At 56.8% G+C, this 20,408-nt stretch overlaps 1 protein-coding gene across 10 annotated transcripts in view; it reads left to right on the forward strand.

Annotated features, from left to right (window-relative positions):
• The window catches only part of TRAF3 (TNF receptor associated factor 3), a 132,583-nt gene extending 118,100 nt beyond the window's left edge, over positions 1-14,483 (forward strand). For all 10 annotated transcript variants that reach the window (XM_042944353.1, XM_042944363.1, XM_042944354.1 and 7 more), the window contains 3 exons: positions 2,478-2,618; positions 7,449-7,623; positions 8,514-14,483. In XM_042944353.1, the coding sequence (XP_042800287.1) occupies positions 2,478-2,618; positions 7,449-7,623; positions 8,514-9,085 (888 nt within the window). In that variant the 3' untranslated portion in view covers positions 9,086-14,483. The remainder of the gene's footprint in view (positions 1-2,477; positions 2,619-7,448; positions 7,624-8,513) is intronic.
• Positions 14,484-20,408: the final 5,925 nt, after the last annotated feature.

Genomic DNA, 20,408 nt, shown 5'->3' on the forward strand with positions numbered 1-20,408 from the left:
AGCTTGATTTGCTGCAGAAAAGAAAATTGGCATTGATTTTGGAGATATTACCGAGATTAAAAAAAATTTTGATGTTTATTTTTGAGAGAGAGAGAGAGAGAGACAGCGTGAGTGGGGGAGGGACAGGAAGAGGGAGACACAGAATCCGAAGCAGGCTCCAGGCTCTGAGCTGTCAGCACAGAGCCCAACACAAGGCTTGAAGTCATGAACTGCGAGATCATGACCTGAGCCGAAGTCGGATGCTTAACCGACTGAGCCACCCAGGCCCCTCCTGAGATTTTTGATCAAAAACGTTGACGTGTGGGTGCCTGGGTGGCTCAGTCGGTTAAGCATCCAACCCTTGATTTCAGCTCAGATCATGATCTCACGGTTTGTGAGATTGAGCCCTGAGTCAGGCTTTGAACTAGGTGGACCCTGCTTAAGATTCTTGCTCTCGTCTCTCTGCCCCTCCCCCACGTGCATGCGTGTGTGTCTGCATGTGTGTGCACGCATACTCTCTCTTCCAAAAAAAAAAGTTAGCTTGCGTGCAGGGTACTTCTTTTTTGGTTGTGAGAATAGAGTCTGGGAATTGTGTCTACCTTGAGAGATGGGAGTGAGTGAATCGTAACTTTGGAAAAGGCAAGACCTGCCTGTGGGATGTTGCACATGGCCAGTCTGCATCACTTATAGGGGCCCAAGGGCATGAGACACCGTGGTTTAGAGAGGAAAGTCTGTTTGTGCTAACATCCTAGGGAAGTGAAGTGTTATTTTTTCCCATGAGACATTGCAAGTTTTGAACAAGTAAATACACATTGTTCTAAAACAAAACAGACTAAGGGGCGCCCGGGTGGCTCAGTCAGTTAAGCATCCGACTTTGGCTCAGGTCATGATTTCGCAGTCTGTGAGTTCGAGCCCCATGTCGGGCTCTGTGTTGACAGCTCAGAGCCTGGAGCCTGCTTTGGATTCTGTGTCTCCCTCTCCCTCTGTCCCTCCCCTCCTCATGCTCTGACTCTCTGTCTTTCAATAATAAATAAACATTAAAAACATTTTTTTTAAATAAATAAAATAAAACAGACTGGGGTGCGTGGGTGGTTCCGTTGGTTAAGGGTCCGACTTCGGCTCGGGTCACTGTCTTGCAGTCCATGGGTTCGAGCCACGTGCTGGGCTCTGAGCTGACAGCTCAGAGCCTCGAGCCTGCTTCACGTTCTGTGTCTCCCTCTCTCTCTGTCCCTCCCCCACTCACGCTCTGTCGTAAAAATAAATAAACATTAAAAAATTAATAAAATAAAACAAAACAGACTGATTGTGCCCAGAGGTGCTGCTTGCCTGAGCAGATTGCATATAGAAAGGTGTCTGCCTTCACAGGGACACCAGGAATCTGTGCTTTATCACACCCGGGTTTGTCCTGACATGCCCTTGGGCCGTCACCTCAGGTGTTGTCCGTATTGGGAGCACAATGAATGGAGCTGTCCCAGTGCCCACCATGGGGCCCTCTGTCTTCGGGGGCAGCAGCTGTGCCCAGACACATCTGTCAGTAGAGGGGCCTTTCCTAAGGCCAGAGTGCCTCAGGGAGCAGTCTTGTGAGAAGGCAGCCCTATGGGAGTTGGCCTCAGAGTCCTCACCTGGGGGCTTTTAAGACCAGTGTAAATTGGTTCTTGGGAGCTAATTATTTTCCAGAAAGATTTTGAAAAGATCAAAGGTGGGCTTGGAACTGCTCCCCGCCACCCCCCCCCCCCCCCAGCAGGCCCTTCTTTGGGCTGACGTGGCCTTGCAGGTGAATACATTGAGCTTTGTGGAAGGTCATCTTGGGCGACAGGCCGGGCACCTGTCCCCTGAAGCCTCAAGTCTCTGTTGGAGGGCTAGGAGTTGGCCCTAAGGGTTAACTGAAGCATGCATATAGCTTTTTATTCCCACTGTGCTTTCCCATTATGCTGGGAAAGCTTTTCAGAGTGTGGGTATGGCCCGTGGGTGGAAGTGAGACAATTTAGTGGATGGCAACTGGCACTTTTTAAAGTAAAATAGAATAAAAGAGAAAGTATCAGGGAACATGGGAATGGTTAGGGCAAGTATGGTTTTGTAATACCTGTTTCTTAGGGATACACACACACACGAACGTTTGTACAAGTGGGGCGAGATGTAAGGATATGTCTCCTACTGTGTTTCCTGGTCAAAGTTTGAAAGCCTGTCTGGTGAAAGATTTATTCGTTTTCAGTAAAAACTTTAGAGTGTCCCATTCATTCTGAAATTCAGTCGGCTGCTGGACCTCGCCCTATTTAATTACTGGGAGTGAGTCTGAGAAACACCCTGTGTAGGATTTCCTATTACGTTACCGGGACCTCCATTTCCGTATGAAGGGATTTTTTTTTTTTTTTTCTGGAACTCCTTACGTTGGGCTGGTAGAAGGCCTATATTGCAAAAATGTGAGCAACTATTAGTACAATTGTTATAAATTTATAAAACCATGTTTTGTTTGCTTAATTGACGAATTTCTTCTTCAGGTTTCCTTGCTACAGAATGAAAGTGTAGAAAAAAACAAGAGCATACAAAGTCTGCACAATCAGATATGTAGCTTTGAAATTGAAATTGAGAGACAAAAGGAAATGCTTCGAAATAATGAATCCAAAATACTTCATTTACAGGTAAGAAGCTTACGTCTGTGGCTGGATCACAGGGTAGAGGAGCGTGTCTGTTCTTCAGGACTTTGTCATTGAGACGTTTGAGCAAAGGCCCTGACTTTTGTCAGATAGACCACCTGTTTCTCTTGCTTAAGCCTCGAGAAAGGCACAGGCCACTCTTTCTTCCCCCGCCCCCCTTTTCCCTGGACCACAAGCCCCAGGCCTCTCTTCTGTGCCTTTGAGTCACTGCTGGTGAAGTAAGACTTCAAGCCCGTGTTTTAAAAAATTATTTAAGATTTCATATTGTTCCTGAGCAGTTTTGCGTGAAGTTTCACTTCCTAAGGTGAAGCAGAGCCAATCTGTTTTGTTATGAATCTTCTAGAGGCACACACACTCTCCCCACACTGTTTGACGATAGCGATCCACGCGTACCTCAGAACAGACATGTCAGCCTTCGCCAGAAACGGGTGATCGTGTAAAGAGGTCTGATCAGAATGCTGCTCCTCCCTTCTGTTCTCAACACGGGCCCCGGTTAGCGTATCATTTTGTAGATCTTCTCTGTACGTCAGCTTACTCGCAGTATACATTTGTTAGACTAATCCCCACGCACATCATATACACACCTACGTTTCCAAAATGGCTTTTCAGTGTTTTTACTTAGGTGTGTTTCCCTCTTAACTGGAAGGTGAAATATTTCTAGTAGCTCAGGGTCACAGCATCTTTGAGGATGGCTTTCCTCCCACTTTAACAGCAGAGGTTATTCACAGTGGCTTAAGTTGCAGAGAGATTTATTACCTGAATTTCGTTTGTGTTAAAATGTTGCGGTTGTCCAGAGTTGAGGAAAAACACAGTGTTTGGAATAATAGGTTGTGTTAGAAGTCATTGGTATTGAATCAAGCCAAAAAAGCACGTCACATAAAACACCAACAAGCCTCCTGCTGGCGGTCCCTGGCATTTTGCAGAGTGCCCATGGAAATATTCAGAATGTCCAGAGGCCACACTCACCTACATGGCCCCACTCGCGTCCTGGCTGCCAGCAGCTTGGCGGCTGCCCTGGGGTGCATAGAGCGGCGTGGAAAGGACACGGAAGTTCACGTTATGCTAGAAAATCACCTGTTAAAAATATCACCGACAGAAGAAAGAGTGAATAAGTAGTGGGGTCATTTATACGTCATCTTTTACGACCAGATAAAATTAGGATGTACACAGAGGGGTCACGGGGACACTTGTCTGAACCCTCCGATGTTATCACATGCATCCTCTCCATTTCCCCCCTTCCAACGTGAAAAGTTTGAATTTAATTTACTTTTTCGTAGAATTTAGTCATTCCACCGTGTGTGATTTATATTTTAACACTTTTGTAATTTCATAAACGGCTGAGACCTAAGTCCAAAAGAAAGGGGGGAACCAGGTTGCCGGAGTGCAGAGCAGTGGGGGCCGAGCGGTCATGCGGGTGGTGCCCCGACTGGTCCTAAGTAGGCGGGCACTCTCCATGGAGGGAGAAGCATGGAGGAAAATAGACTATACTGAGAGGAAGGGACTCAGATCACACGGGGCTCGAAATGCCTAATCTCATTAAGTGCCAGGGACAAGTCACCGAGGACTGAAACGTCCTTGGGATGGTCCAGCATTTCCCCCAGTGGCTTCTGCGTCTAGCCGGGCAATGCTTTGGGAGGCGGAAGCTCACCTTTGCTTCACGGTGGGGCCGGCCTGACAGATAGGCTGGGCTGGCAGTCTTCCGTGACTGTGGGTGGAAGGCCTCTGGCTGGAGCCCTGGAGGCCTTGACTCGCTGTGAAGCATGTTTGGCCCAGGGGCCCTTCCCTCCAGCCCTTCCAGAGCCTTCTCCACCTCTTCATCCAGAGCCTGGCTCCCAGGTGCACCTCTCGTCATTTCCTTCCTCACATCAGAACCCGTCCCTTCCCCTACCCCTGCTCTCCTCAGTGCTCCCCCAGCCGTATGCATTGGACCACCACGGTGATGACAGACATGTTAGTCTCTGTGTCCTCTCCTTCCTCGTCTGATTCTCCATTAGACCTAAAACCCCAAATACGGTGGGACACATGGAGTGCAGAGTTCCTGAGGGCCGCAGATATATACGGATGTTGGTTAAAAGGAGTGGAATTTAAGAGTGTGTTTGCTTTTGCTGACCCAGGAAAGGCAATTTCCTAATATTTTACTTTTTAAAGAACCTGTTTTTCTTTAAAAAAATTTTTTTAATGTTTATTTATTTATTTTTGAGAGAGACAGAGACAGAATGTGAGTGGGTTAGGGGCAGAGAGAGAGGGCGACACAGAATGCGAAGCGGGCTCCAGGCTCCGAGCTGTCAGCACAAAGCCCGACACGGGGCTCGAACTCACGAGCCGTGAGACCATGACCTGAGCCGCAGTCAGACGTGCAACTGACTGAGCCACCCAGGAGCCCCAAAAAACCTGTTTTTCTTAACGAAAAAAGGCCACCTAGATGTCAGCTGAATCCCTGGCCTGTTGTTGGCAGAGACTAGATGAGCCCCGGGGGCAGGAGCAAAGCCGTGTGGCACACTGCCCGCCTGGCCCCCAAGTGCCACCCGCACCATCCTGTTTGCACAGTGTTTGGTGCGTAGGTCCCGGTGACCCCATGGTGCAAGTGACAGGAAGAGAGACGGTGGCTTAAGCCCTCGAGTGCACAGTGCCTGACACTGATGAATTGATGCTCTGACAGCAGCTCTCTCGGTTAGGATTTGTTTACAAGCCTGCAACCTGTGCCGTCTCTCGCTCCCAGACTCTTGTTCTCACCTGCGTTCAGGATTTGTTCTTACAGAAACGTGGCAGCGGCTGTGTAGACCACTCCTCGAGAGTGAAATCACATTGGCTGCACTCTAGACTTTGGTTTAGACGAGCGACACCGTGCCATTTATGCAGAGGAGGGGCCTGTTTAAAAACAGCACATGTTCCCTTGCTGTGTGCGTGGAGCTCCTTTCAAGTGACTCGGTAGAGCCCTGCGTGTGCGCACGTACGTGTGCGTGTGGGTGTGCGTGCCTGTGTGTGCACGTGTTCTCTCCCGCCCCCGCCAGCCAACTCTGCGTCCCTGAGCTCTAGTCCGGGCCGTGCCCCTACGGCAGCCCTCATTTCACACTGCGGTTTCGTTCCTGACATCACCACGTGCACATCCTCCGCCTTGGGAGGGAGGCACCGCGGCGTCACCCCCTTCTTACCTCGGGGCCACGAGGCGGAGAGGTGACGCGTGGCTCATCCCAAGCCACTCCGCCGCTCGTGTCCACCCATGTCCACCAGGTTACGCAATGGCATCCCTCAGGACCACCGTCGATTGCACAGGTTTTCATGAGCTCCCCTCTTAAACTCTCTAGGACCCACGTTAGCCGAGCTTACACTCTCCGTGGGTAGAGGGCGTGACAGCCACTGCAGATTCTCATCAGAAATCCATTATGGGTTCGGGCGTCCTGATGTCGGAGTCTTGTCCCCAGAAAACAGACTTCGTTTCAAATGTGCCTCCGGAGGCCCCCGGGTGGCTCAGTCAGTTAAGCGTTCAACTTCTGATTTTGGCTCAGGTCGTGATCTCGTGATTTGTTAGTTCAAGCCCAGCTTGGGGCTCCACACTGATGGCGTGAAGCCTGCTTGGGATTCTTGGTCTCCCCCGCTCTCTGCCCCTCTCCTGCTCTCTCTCAAAACAAATACACTTTAAAAAATAAATAAGTGAATATGCTTCCAGACACACATAGAGAAATAAGTGACATCAGTGTGGGCAGGGGTGTTTTTTATAGAAGTCATCTTCGCTTTTTAAAAGTTGGCTAATACCGGGTTTTCTTGGAAAGAAGAGGAAGAATAATACCGAACCTTCTGCCCCAAAAAAGTAACCAGACCTACCATGTTTGCTCCTTGGTGGTTATTAACAGCCAGCAAAGGTGCTGAAACTCCATGTTTAAAAATAGGCTTCCGAAAGGAGAAGTGAACTCGGCAGGCCCGGGGCTCTCCCCTGTGCGGCCTGCGGCTCCACACAGGGGGCCAAACCCCCCAGCCTTCCCAGCTTCATTTCAAAACAACGCAGATCCTTTTCCGAAGGGAAAACCCTTCGTCCAGCAGGTGGGTGTGCCAGTCCTGGAAAATAGGCTGGGTTGCCGTAGCTGGCGGGTCTCATCCCACTGCTTACTGTTAAAATGTCTGTGTGTTTCTGGGGAAAAAAAAAAAAAGGCTTTCTGAATGATTTAAGATAGCATAAAATGCAGCGTCTGTGTCAACAGCCACGTGTCTGTCAGTAGTGTTTCTGTCCCCAGGGGCCACAGTGAGCCCGGTGCGGGGGGTGGGGGGCAGCCCCCTCCTAGGGATTGGCCTCTCCGTTTCAGCCAGGGTCTGAAGACCTGCCCTCAGGGTTCTTCCTGCTGCCAGCCCCGTGCAGACGCCAGGTTTCTGGAGCAGGTGCCGGGGTGCTGGCGGCCCCCTCTCGGGACCCAGGCAGGGTTCTAGGGCGCTGTCTGTAGCCACGGAGACAGGGCGGCCCCTCCTGCCCCGCGCCAGGCAGCCTCCGAGGAGACTCACGTTGGCCCCTGCATGTGGCTTGGCCCTTTGGGAAACGGAGACCTTCCCACAGCCTCCAATGTCCTGAACTTGAGACCCTGCGACAGAGTGGTGTGGGGCCCCTGTGCCTCGGTCCCCTCCTCTGGGACGGGGATCCACGGCACTTGTGTCCCCTGAGATGGGTGTGGGTGACAGGTGAGGTGCCCGTGTGAGAGCTGGCACGGGCTCATCCGCGCAGCTCTGGGCTGGCCGCTCTTCCTAACCAGCCGGTGTCCGATGGCGGTGGCATAGCGTCTTCAGAGAGTTCTAACTGCATTTTGCCTTCTGATGCCTTTGATTTGGAAGCGGGTAATCGACAGCCAGGCGGAGAAATTGAAAGAGCTTGACAAAGAGATCCGCCCGTTCCGGCAGAACTGGGAGGAAGCGGACAGCATGAAGAGCAGCGTGGAATCCCTCCAGAACCGAGTGACCGAGCTGGAGAGTGTGGACAAAAGCGCCGGGCAGGCGGCTCGGAACACAGGTGAGGGCCGCGGGGCAGGAGCAGGGGGGTGGGATGGGTCCAGGGGGCGGCACGCGTCCCAGTCCACCGCTGGGAGCCCGGCCAGGTCTGGGGGCTTGAGCTGGTGCGGGAGGTGCGTTAGGCACGCGCCACCTTCGAGCAGCGATTTCCGGTGAGATGCTACTCGTGCAGAGGTGCGATGCCCTCCAGCCAGAGAGGCCTTTGTGAGAGAAATGTGTGCTGCGTAGACACGCCCCCTCCGTGTGATGCCAGCGCGGTAGAGAGTGGGTGCGGGGTGGACACCTTGCTATGGTGGGGGGTTCCCAGCTGTGCTGTCAGGCCCAGGGGACAGAAGCGACCAGCGGGTGAGGCAGGAGACTTGGTGGCGCGCTCAACCAGCGCGTTTCTGAGATCTAGAAGCTGCTTTGGGGACCGAGCGAATATTCGGAATGTTTGCGTGACCGGGGTTACTGGTGCAGAGGGACTGAGGTTGTGCCCCCGAACCCCCTGGGTTAAGCGGAGGACCGGGAGTGACGTGGGGAGAGGCCACTCAGGGTACAGGTGACTCCAAGCATCAGGCCGGAAGTCAGGGGGACTTGAGCAAGAGGGTGGCCTGTCCCTGCCCCCACGGGGCCCTGAGGGTGCCTTGCCGGAGGGAAGGCGCCGCAGCGACGTGCCCTGCGCCGCACAAGGCCCCGTGACCCCCGGTGTTGCATCCCAGCGGGCTGTGGCCGTGGGTGTTGGGGGCCAGCAAGGCAGGGGCCTGAGGCCCGTGTTTCAGGACACGTGAAGGTGCCGGTCCTCGCCCCCAAAGCCATTTCATTTAGTGCCGGTGCTGGCGGGAACGGGGCTCCCGAGCCTTCCTGACACTCACAGGCCTCCTTCACCCCATCTGTCCTCACCCGCGGCAGGCTTGCTGGAGTCCCAGCTGAGCCGGCACGACCAGATGCTGAGCGTCCACGACATCCGCCTGGCCGACATGGATCTGCGCTTCCAGGTTCTGGAGACCGCCAGCTACAATGGCGTGCTGATCTGGAAGATCCGAGATTACAAGCGGCGGAAGCAGGAAGCCGTCATGGGGAAGACCCTGTCCCTTTACAGCCAGCCTTTCTACACGGGCTATTTTGGCTATAAGATGTGTGCCAGGGTCTACCTGAACGGGGATGGCATGGGCAAGGGGACGCACCTGTCGCTGTTTTTTGTCATCATGCGTGGAGAATACGATGCCCTGCTTCCTTGGCCGTTCAAGCAGAAAGTGACACTCATGCTGATGGATCAGGGGTCCTCTCGGCGTCACCTGGGAGACGCGTTCAAGCCGGACCCCAACAGCAGCAGCTTCAAGAAACCCACCGGGGAGATGAATATCGCCTCCGGCTGCCCGGTGTTTGTGGCCCAAACTGTGCTAGAAAACGGGACATATATTAAAGATGATACCATTTTTATTAAAGTCATAGTGGATACTTCGGATCTGCCTGACCCCTGACAAGTCACTGGGGAGGTGGGTTGAGCAGAAGGCAACTCCTCTGGGGGGTTTGAACCGGCTGTCTCCACCGAGGTCCTCGCGCTCAGAAAAGGACCTTGTGGAACGGAGGAAGCAGCAGAAGGTGGCCGCGGGCCGGCGGGAGGAGCCGCGTGGGAGGACACACCCGACATGTTTTCTAATAGACTAGCAGCTCCACTCTGAAGAATTATTTATCCTCCAACGTGATAGATACTGCTGTCAGAGAAGGTTTTCATTTCATTTTTAAAGATCTAGTTAATTAAGGTGGAACACATATATGCTAAACAAAAGAACCATGGTTTTTTCTTCCTTAAACTTGAACACCAAAAAAAGAAAACACACACACACGCACACGCACACGCACACACCTGGGGACAGCTGGACATGTCAGCATGTTAAGTAAAAGAAGAATTTATGAGATAATAATGCAATTCTAATATATTCTAAAATTCAAGAGTGCAATCTTGTTTCAAATATAGTATACTGTCTATTTTTAAGGCCTCATCTGGTCTCTGTTTTAATAATTTGTTTGTCAGAAGACCCTGAAGTACACCTAGGTCTTTTTTGGAAGTCTGAATTCAGAATCATTTTTTAATTTGAAGTTCTAAGATAATTGTTACTGCAGACATTTTGTTTTAAAACGTTGATAGACTGATATTTCTTGGCAGAAAATGTAAACTATCAAACGCTGGTTATCACTTGTGATAGGAAAGAGCATACTCAACCTGCTGTATTTCTCGTTAGAAATGTAACCTTCAATCTCTGTCGTAGTTAATGACACTACTTCAAAATTATTACGAAAGGGAAACTGCTCATGGATGCTGTGCATCATTTTCAGATTTATAATTGTTTTCACCCTAAAATAGGGCATTTGTTGAACTTTGGAGTTCTAAACAAAATCCTGTAGGCTTTTAAAATTCTGCCCCACGTATTCAGACACGCTCTCTGTTGCTGACAACTCTGGCCTTCGGCGTCCAGGGTCCGGGGGTGGGCAGGTGGCTCGTGCTGAAGGAGGCCACAGCAGGTGTGTTTTTCTTCATCCTGTCACATTGCTGCATTCTGTTAACGATCTCCAAAGGCGACATCTTTGCATAGAGGTGGTGGCATACTGTCTATGTGCCTTAGATGTGACATGCTGCTTCTCGACCCTGGCTTTGTGTTCACTGTAACTCTAGAAGGTGATAGTTTGACCCGGCGTTCCTCTCGACCACTAGACCCCTGCCTCTGCAAGGGCCCTCAGACAGCCCCGTGCCTGCTGAGGAAGCCAGGCTCAGCTTCCGCTTCTGGAGCCTCCACTGCTCAGTCATCACAGATTCCAAGTCTCTGGGCCCCCAGAGCGAGCCGCCTGGTCCCAGCACGGGCGCGGTCCCACCCCCAGGGCAGGAGCGGGGCAGCCACCGCGCCTCTCCGTGTCCCCGCCTGGGCCGTGGGCGCCCACCCGCCACGAAGCAGAACCCTCTGAGCATTCCAGAGACCGCCGCTCTCGGGGGGGGCCTGCCCAGGCTGACGGACGGGGTCCTGGAACCACCGCTCCCTCGGGAAGCGTGGCCCGGGGACCGTCCCAGCCTGCGCCTGCCCAGACGGCATCTTCTCAGCTCACTCACTGTTTACCTTCTTTCAATGGTCCAACTGTGACTAGAAGCCGGAGCCCTGCCTCCCTGCGCCCCCCGCTGTGCGCCGCGCTTCTGGGTGCTCTTACCACTGATGGGTGCTACACGTGACGGGTGCTCCTTGGGCTAAACCAGTGTGTGTGAACCACCGCATCTGGGCCGCGCACCTCAGACTGCCTGCCTCTGGGCTCCCCCGTGCTCACGCGGGGACGGTTGGGCTGGTGCCCGGTGGCCCGCCGTGTCTCTGGTGCTGCCATCTGCCCTGGGCGTGCCTCCACCCCAGTGCCTGCTGGAAGTGCCCTCCTAGCGCACGCCGTCCCCTTCCGTAAGTGACCTCATCGGTTCCAAGCACCTGCCACGCCCGTTAGCAGTTAAGTGCTCGTCTATTCATCTCCTTTACTTTCCCCACCCTGCCCCCACCCCCGTTGCTTTGAGGGCCAGTCCGCCTCCTCCGTCCTGTCCAGAAGGAGTCGTGAGTCCCCGTGCAGAGAGGAAGGACTACCCGTGGGTGCTGCGGGACCGCTGTCCCTCAAAGGTGTTCCCGACCTCCTCCAGACCTTGCCCTGGTTCTACCCCGGAGACCCAGGCGAGACAGGACGCCTGGCAGCCCCTCCTGCCTGGCCTCAGGTGGCTTTCCTGAGGCCAGGGGTTACCAGCGGGGACATGCCTGTGGCATGCCTACGTCCTCCCCCATCACTAAGAGTGTGGACAATAGTAACACATTTGAGATAAAAGCAACCTCTTGGTCTGGTAAAACAACAACAACAACAACAACAACAGTTCTTTGCCTCTCCTGGTTGAAATTCTTCTGGGGGTGGGCTACCTGGAATCACTTCTGGAAGCATCTGTCCCTTGGTGGGGGGCGCTTTCCCAGTCGCCCCTCCCACACACGCTCCTAGTGGGAGATGACGGGCCCTTTGGGCCTCCTCCCGAGGAGCCCATAGGACGTGGCATCAGGAGCTGGCGCCATCCCCTGGGGTGAGGATGTGCAGAAGCCTCATCTTGTGGCTTGAAAATAATTGGCGACAGCGGGGGGGTGGGTCGTGTGCCTTTTGGCCACCGTTTGGTGCACGTCTTCCCTCTCGCGCACTTGTCCGGAGAGCGGCCTCCCGAAGGACCCGAGTGCGAGGACCTGCCCGGATGGACACACCTGGCATTGCTTCCATCCTGACTCCTCGGTGCCCCGGTTTGGTGCTCGCCGCCCGGCGCCGGCCTCCGGCTGTGGTCCCCGAGCGGCCAACCCTCCCGGCTTCCCAGGGTCCCAGCAACAAGAGAACGGTGTCCTACGCGGCGTGTATTGGGTGCACTTTTCCTGTTTCCTAAAAGTGACAGATTTCCCCATGGGATAAAACTGTTCCAGCGCTTTAGAAAAACCACCACCGAGTCTTGCGTGTGAATCAAGCCAGTCGGCTTCCCTGTCAGCCTCGTGCCGGAAATGAAGACAACTCACTGTCTCTGCTTGCCTCGTGCGGTTCTCTGGACGCGTGCCGCTCACTCCTGCGCGGACCATGGAGGCTGCTGGGGGGCTGGCGGCCCGGGGCTGGGCTTGTCGGTGATGGGTGGGCACCTGCTGGGGAGCACACGGCGTGGTGGGCGTGAGTGAGGGGCCTGCCCCAAGAGGCTGGGAGTCTTTGAGTGGCGGAGTGGCATTTGGCTCTTGGGGATTAGACCGGCCCCGGGGAGGCTGGAGTCCCCTCACCTGGGCCTCTTCTAGAAGTTCGGTTTTTCAGTGTCCTAGGTTCATAGGTAATACAGAGGAGACAGGAACGCTCGCAAATTGTTCTTCTAAGACCTGTCCTACAAGAGGGTGGCGCTGACCCCCTGAGGGTGGGTCGCTGTGCAGGTGGACAGGGAAGGCCTCGTGGGGGCCACTGTTGTGGCCCCAATTCACAGCCTCCTCCCGGAGCAGCCTTTGCGAGGCAGCAGGTAGAGCAAGGGAGCTCTCGGCCCAGATGCGCCTTTCTTTTCCTGCCCGATCCAGTTTTTCCTCGCCTTGTGACCCCAGAGGGCCGTGGAGTACAGGAAGCCTGTCCTCCGTGGCGGCCACCCCCACCAGGCCCTTCAGATGCTGCCCAGATTCCAGGGGGCTCTCTGGCAGAGCCGATGCCCCCGAGGCTTCCCCTGTACCACTGCGGCCCACCTTGGTGAGGCGGGGTCCTTGGCCACCCACGCTGGGGCCACATGTCCCAGGTGAGGCCTGCAGCTGTCATCAGCAGGCAGTGTCATGGCCACCGGTGGCAGGCCTGGTATCCTGCAGCCAGCAGGGGACGGGGTGTCTGGACAGACCCTTAAACACGGCAGGTTCCCGTGGTGGGTCATTTCTTTGTCTGCCCAAGGGAGGTGGGCAGAGTGGCAGAACCCACCCGCCCCCAACTCACATCCTGGGGGGTGCACACCACCTCCCTACTCTGTGCGTGAAGGAGGGGGGACACTGTCCTTCTGTGCCCATCACGGACGTGTCTGGCTCCCGGCCTCTCCGCCAGCGTTCACGGGGCCGGTCAGGAGCCCCACTCCTCCTGGGACCTCGTGCCCAAACCTCAGCCCTCCAAGGGAAGTCCCTCTTCTCTGGGTCAGCAGAGCTGTTCAATACTGTTTTCTTCCTTCTGGTCCAGACCTTTCTCAGAGTGCGGAGGAGAGCCGGGGGGAGCCCCTTCCTTTTGTGAGCGTGTGGGAGGTGAATGAGGGGTCTGTCGCCCAAATCTGCCTGTCAGCCCGAGACCATGGTTCTGTCTTCCATTTGCAAATCCCGACAGCTTTATTTTCTCCAAAATAGAATTATGTCCACTGGGGCCGAAGTCGGGTGAGGGCCGTGTGTGGCTCCGGTGTCGGCAGGTGACCTGGTCGTCGGTACTGTCTGGCCGGGCGGGGCAGGCCGTCACCGGGGAGCCGGGGCCAGCGGGGGGTGGGGGTCCCCGGGGGTGCTGCCCCCTGGCCTCCCGTGGCCCACGTGCGCGGAGGTGGCCGGTCTGGTGTGGGGAGGCCCTGGTGGCGCCGAGCAGTGCTTGCCTTTCATTTCCGCTGCTGCATCTTGAGTCTCGCGAACTGTCGCATTGGAAGAGGGTCAAGTCCGGGATGGCTGTGCCACTCCTGCCGTTAGTGGTGATTGGTTTTTATAACTCAGTCCCCCATTAGACAAGTAAGATAACCTTCAACAGCAAACTGACTTAATTGGTAAACACAAACGCCGGCATTATTTCCAAGGATTTCTACAAGAATTACCTATAGAATAGCATCTGTGATCACAGAAGTGTGTGAACCCGTGTAGACAATTGTGTGACGTTGTTAGAGCCACAATCTCCCTGACGGCGCACCTCTTCGTCCAGTTCTGTTACCCAAAAACAAAGACCAAAGAAGGCCAATCTCTCATTTGACTCTGTATTTTTAACCCGCCTGTTTTAAAAATTGCCGTCTGTAGTAACCGCTCGCTGTGAGGCCCCATCTTGACACTCCAAGTGATTGTGACCAGTGATTCACGTCCTGTTTTTCTGCTCTTCTAAAAAAAAAAAACAACAAAAAGACAGTATAAGTTATTGCTCAGCAATAATCATGTTGTTCATGTGAATTAACAACATGTCTGGTTTTCTGATAGCATTATTATGTTTTATATTTTTGTTTACTGTATATTGTGTGTGGTTTTATTTGGTATTTATTTGTGTTTTGAGGTCTTGCGATGTTTTTGTGTTTCTGATGCTAATAACTAAAGTTTGTAAGAGTGTAGAATGCAAAACTTGGAAATGCTCAACTGTCTGATTAGAGGAAAATAAATCTGACTAAGGAGTCCTGGTTTCTCTTTCCGCCGTCTCCACAGGCAGAGCCCTGGGCTTGGGGTGTGGGGGCCCTCCCCCCCCACCCCGCCTCCCCGCCTCCGTGGGGCCTCCCAGGCTCTTCTCTCAGAAGTGGCCTTGGCAGTGACCCGTGTGCTCACCCAGCCCCACACTCAGAAGGGCCCACACTTGGCTCAGTCCTCTGCCGTCACCATCTTCAAGTTCTTAACGTGTGCAGAAGGGGTCTCGTATGCTTGGTTTGCACTAGACCCTGCAGACTGTGGAGCCATTCCTGCCCGTGGCTTCCTGGCCTCCCCTGCGAGGCAGTGGCTCTGACCTCGGCGAGTCCCGGAGGCTGGGGCGCCCGGCAGCCTCTCTCTCAAGTCTGTGGCCTGGTCCAGAGCAGGGGAGGTGGCCCCCACTCTCCTGCCAGGCCGGTGCCCCGGCATCTGGAATGGTGGAGGGGCCCCAGACCTGGTGTCCCCTGGCCCCGGGTCCACCACTTCATCGGCTGTGGGCTTTTGTGCTCTTGGAGCCTCCGTTTCCTCATCTGTCATGGAAGGACAGCATCTCTCCTTTCTAGAACGTGGTTATTAAAAAGCTGTACCAGGGGCACCTGGGTGGCTCAGCTGGTTAAGCATCTGATTCTTGATCTCAGTGCAAGTCTTGATCTCAGGGTCGTGAGTTCAAGCCCTGCGCTGGGCTCCACGCTTAGAAAAAACAAAAACCAAGAAACAAAACTGTACCAGCGCTGACCTTCACAGGTGCTTGTAGGGCTCCAGGCGACAAGTTCTAGCAGCTGCTCATAGGAGTGTTGGGGTTGGAGGGCCAGAAGGACCTCCTCCCAGCTCAGCATTTCTCTAGGTGGTCCTATGGATCAGGCCCAGGGGCAGGAAGCCCGTGTGGGCACCCCCAAATTATCTGTGTGGAAGCTGCTTTCCGGCACCAGTGCAAAGTCCCTGGGAACCGCCCAGCCCCTCCCCCACTGCCCTGCTCCCCCACATGTCACCACTGCGCCCCCCTGGGCCACTAGCACTGTGGGCAGCAGGAAGGTGGCCCCATCCAGGGTCCCACACAGGCTCTCTGGTCACACTGTTCCTGCTGTCCCTCAACTGGGGGGGGGGGGGGGAGTCCTCCCCACCCTATGCCCTCAGAGCCAGGGTGATACACACAGTGGGGAGTCCAGGGCCCTCCCCCACCCCGGCCCTTCCTAATGTAGGTTGCTGCACCGCCTCCCTCCGCCTGGAGGGTCCCAGTTCACCCCACCCTGTGGTGAAGGGCTTGCGCCCCAACCGTGTCTCTGGTGCTCAGCCTTGGGCTCCCACCGGGGTCGCAACCACAGCAGGGACGCTGAGCGGCACCGTGGGAGCCCCGAGGACAGCCCTGACCCACCTCCTGGCCCGGGGACACGGTGTGGACAGTTCTGTGGGCTGGGATGCCCGAGGCATAAAGCAGCAGCTGCAAGGCCATGTGTGCTTGGGGTTTTCCAGCTCCTTCGCAGGGGGTGGCTCAGCTGGGATTTCAGAACTGGATCCTTGGCTTTCAGCCTTTTGGAAACTTTTGGAGTCCTACAGGAAGGGAAGTGGGCAATAAACCCCAGGAGAAGAGCACCCCCTGCTGGTTGCACCTGGGCCGGAGGCGCCGGTGGGGACACTGGGCAGAGGCGGCCGCAGATCTGGGCCGCTGTCCAGCAGCAGAGGGCGGGTGTGATGAGAAATGGGGTGCTCGGAGCAGCTCCCCTACCTGAACCCAGACCTCAGCCAGGACTGACGGTGTAGGAGCACGTCAGACCGGCCCACGGCCTTGGCTTTGGTCCTCGAGTCAACATTGGGGACAGCCCTGCTCGCCCAGCGACCTGGGAGGCTTGGTCCAGGAGAGGAGGGACCGGGCGGTTCCTGGTGACCCGGGGGCTGCCTCCCTCGGCTCAGGGGGCCGGGGTGGGGCCGCTCTGTTCTGAACCCCTCCAACCAAGACCTCTGCAGGGCCAGCTAGGAACTCGTGCCAAGCCAGGGTGCAGGAACGTGTGCAGGCCTCCCCGTGCTGCCGGCTCTGCCACTGTTGGTATCGACCTGCTCGCGGAGGCAGCGACATCCCACAGGAGCCGAGGACCAAACCTGCAAAGATGCCGGAGTCCACCGTGCGCCTGCGTTCTCTGAGGATCTGTCTTTAGTGAGAAGATCAAGGTCTGGAGAGGGGCCCGTCCCCGGAGCCCTCCCTGCACTTTGCTGGTCTTCCGTGACTGAGGTTCACCTTGGTGCTTGGACCCGCCCACTGACCTGAGGGACGGTACCGGAACCGGACGGGCGAAGGCCTGGAGATGCGCTTGCTTGTCGTGAAGAGCGAGTGTTTCCAGTTTCCTGAAAACGGACAGCTGCAGAAGCTAAATCCTGAACCAAAGAGATCCGTGAAAAACACCACCGCCACTGGGAGAACGGAAGTCCGCGGAGGAGGTCCAAGGGCACCGTGGAGGGCCGGCTGGGACCTGTAAGTGCCGCGGGGCTGCCCGGAGGCATCCGGCATGTTCCTCGGGGGCTGGACAAGGAGTTAGAGGCGCAGGGGCAGCTTTGAATGTCCCCAAGCCTACGACCCCCTGCCTTGCTCCCCAGTGGACCCCTGGACCTCAGGGCTGACGTTGGAGGAAAGCAGAGCTCAGAGGCCCCCCGGGGCACTGAGGGGGCTGGGCTGGCAGCCGGGTCTGAGGACCAGAGGCCAGCATCCTGGCGGGGAGAGCATGCGAGGGAGTCTGTGAAAGCACTCTTGTGGTGGGGGGGGCGGGGCGGGGGGGGGGGACATGTGGTCTGAGCCAGTGGTGGCCACCAGCCTGGCAGGAGGCACACCCTGTGGTGACCTTAGCCTGTTGGGCCTTTACAGGCAGCTGGGGGTGGGGGGGGTGGGGGGTCACACACCTTCTCACGGAGGCCTGCCCCCTCACTGTCCCCGACGCTCTGGCTGCTCAGAGCCCTGCTCAGATCGCTGTGGCGCGTCCTTCATGCACCCCTGCCTCCCCCCCGGCCAGCGGCAGATCCGGGAAGGCCGCGCCCCAGCCCCTGCTACAGGCCTGGCACCGAGTGTGTGCGCAGACGAAAGGCCGAGAGAAATCTGGAGTTCGGCAGGGTCGAGGATGAGGGGTCCTCCAGGGCCAGAGTCTGGCAGGGGTCTGTGCAGGACTGCAGGACCCGGGGGTGACCAGCCGGCCCTGGGAGGAGCATGTGCCATCCCTTCCTCCCAGGAGCAGCTCCTGTGCTCCCACGGTACCGCGTGGGCCCCGGGGGCACTTCACGGAGGATGCTGCAGTGGGGAGGAGACGGCCTGTCCGCAGAGGTGACTTCATGCGGAGACCGGAGGGACAGGAGGAGCCCTGCCAAGAGGGGCTGCTGTTGTTCATCCTCCCACCATCCCCCCCCCCCCCCCCCCCCCCCCCCCCCGCCGCCCGGCTCCTCTCCCTGCGCAGGAAGAGAACCAAGCACGCTGGAGCCTCAGTCCCTCCAGAGGGACACTAAGGCCCAGAGATGTGCAGGAGCCTACCTGAGGTCACACAGCAAATCAGGGACAAAGGGGAAGGGGAAGGAGCTGGGGACTATCCTTGGGCTGATCCACCCCACAGAGCTGTAGAGAAGGTAGGGGGGCAGGACAGTGGAAAGGGGTGATCCCCAAGGTTCTGCAAGTCTGGGTGGGGACCACGGGGGATCTGTCCCCCCACCCTGGGGCGGGGGAGCAGGGCTGTCACTCACAATGCCCTCACACTAGGTGGGGGCTGAGATGGCCAGTCGGAGCACGGCAACCCTGCACCGTGCGATTGGGGCACAGTTGGAAACAGGAACCAATCAAAGACCTCACTGAGCCATGCCCAGCGGCCTAGTCAGAGAGGTGTGGGGTCCAGCTGTCCTGGGGGCCACCTTTCCTGCCACGGGAAGGTTGTGCATAGAGGGAAACCAACAGCCAGGGCAGCCAAGCCGAAACAGAGTGAGACTGAGACCCGCAGACAGACACAGAGACTGAGAGCTTGGAGAGCCCCTGGATCCAACCTTGCCTGAAGCAGCCGCTTCATGGCATTTCCTGATTATTGGCAGAAACTCACTTTCGGACTTTGTCCTTCTGCTACTTTCCACAGAGCTCCTGACCGAAGTGTGTGCCCACATGTGTACCGGGGTACCCAGGGCACCTGTGCGTGCAGCTTGGGGCCTTCTGTGAACACAGGGCACCTGTGCCAGGGTTCAGCCACTCCTCGTATCGTGTCTGCACTCCTGAGGTGGCAGGGACTCCTGGCAACGCTGGGCCAGGCAGGGCTGGTGCCTGTCTCCTGCCTCAGCATGGGCTCCTATCCAGGTCACCCTCTGATATCTGGACCCACGTCAGCCACTGGCAAGGATGCCCCCTTCAGGGTCTCACGGCCCACCTGCCCCAACTCATCCTGTTCTGCCACCTTCAGTCCCACCTCCACACTGTGGCTACAGCTGTGACCTCATCCTGCTTTAATGCCACCTCTTCCAGGAAGTTTCTCTGATTGCCAGGGAGTCTTGCCGCCCTCTTCAGACAGAACAATGTCTCTGGACGTGGCCTGCCCAAGGAGGTCAGAAAGTTCCGGGTCCGCAAGACCCAACCACCCCACCCTCTAGAGCCTCTCTCGGGCCTTGCCCTCAAAGCAGTTCACTTTCTCAGTTGGGAGAAAGGAGCCCCCAGCTTGGGAGGAGAGCGCCTCCAAGCTCTCTGCCTTGAGAGCCACAGGTAGGGTGGTGGGAGGAGGTGAGGCGGGCAGAGCCAGACACTCTGCTGGAGCCCCAAGAAGGCCTAGTCAACAGAACTGCCTCCCGGCAGAAGCAAGACAAGGGGCAGAATGGATACGACCGCAAACACCCCTTTGTTCCTGGCGAGGGCTTCCCCCCGGGACGGAGCGTCCTGTCAGCCCAACAGGCAGACAAGGCGAAAGTCCGGGGCCTGGGAGACCCCCTCCTCATCCCAGGCTGGGCTGGGGGCCGACGCCTCCGGGCAGGGCCGGCACCGCCCAGAGCGTACTCGAACTCGGGGCTCCCTCTGGTTGTTCCCGGTCCTCCACCTCTATAGCCACGCCCACCGCCTGCCCTCATCAGCTCACCCTGGACCCAGGGGACACCTGCCACTCCTCCCCTCGCCGTCAGCCCTAACCGGCAAGGTGCCATCTGCCCCACCCGTAACGCCCCCCCCCCCCCCCCGTCCCTCGTCCAGTTTACTGCCCACAGTCTGTCAACCACCCCCCCCCCCGCCTTCTACCATCCCATCCCCCACAAACCCACCCCCTTCACCCCCAGCCACCCCAGCCCCCTCGCTCCGCCACCCTGCATGAGCAGCACACCCGTCCGTCCATCCGTCTGTGTCCGGCTGTGCCCCCGGCTCTCATCCACCCGGCAGCCATCCGTCGGCTAACCTGCTACTCACAGTCCGTCTAAATCCTGCCCCCCATCCCCCCGTCCACCGGCCAGTCTCCCCTACCGGCCGTTCGTCGGCCCAAAGCCACCACCTTTTCTCGCCCACCGTTCATGTCAACAAAGCCCCTCCAACGTCTACAATTGCTGTCTCACGCACCCGCCGTCCATTTACCCAAGCACCATTTTTGTCCACCCTCCAGGCTTACCATCTCTCTTCCTCATGCAGCCACCACCCGCCGTCCGTCGCCCGTCCTTCCACAATCCGCTGCCCTCTATCCACCCACCAGCCACCACCCACCAGCCACCGCCCATCGCCCCCCAGTACCACGCCACACCCACCCCGTCACGCACCACTCATCCTCCACCCGCCAGCGCTCGGTTGGTGTGCATCGGTGGGTTCGCTCACCGCCTGCCATCCCTGTGTCCCCCCTCCTCGGCTGACCGGAGCACGCACCCTCCACCCCTCACCGGGCACCTGCTGCCGGCCATTCACCACGCGCTCTTAGGCGCTCGCCACTCAGCCCGTCTG

Source organism: Panthera leo, chromosome B3, assembly GCF_018350215.1.
Source record: "Panthera leo isolate Ple1 chromosome B3, P.leo_Ple1_pat1.1, whole genome shotgun sequence".
NCBI classification, from domain to species: Eukaryota; Metazoa; Chordata; class Mammalia; order Carnivora; family Felidae; genus Panthera; species Panthera leo.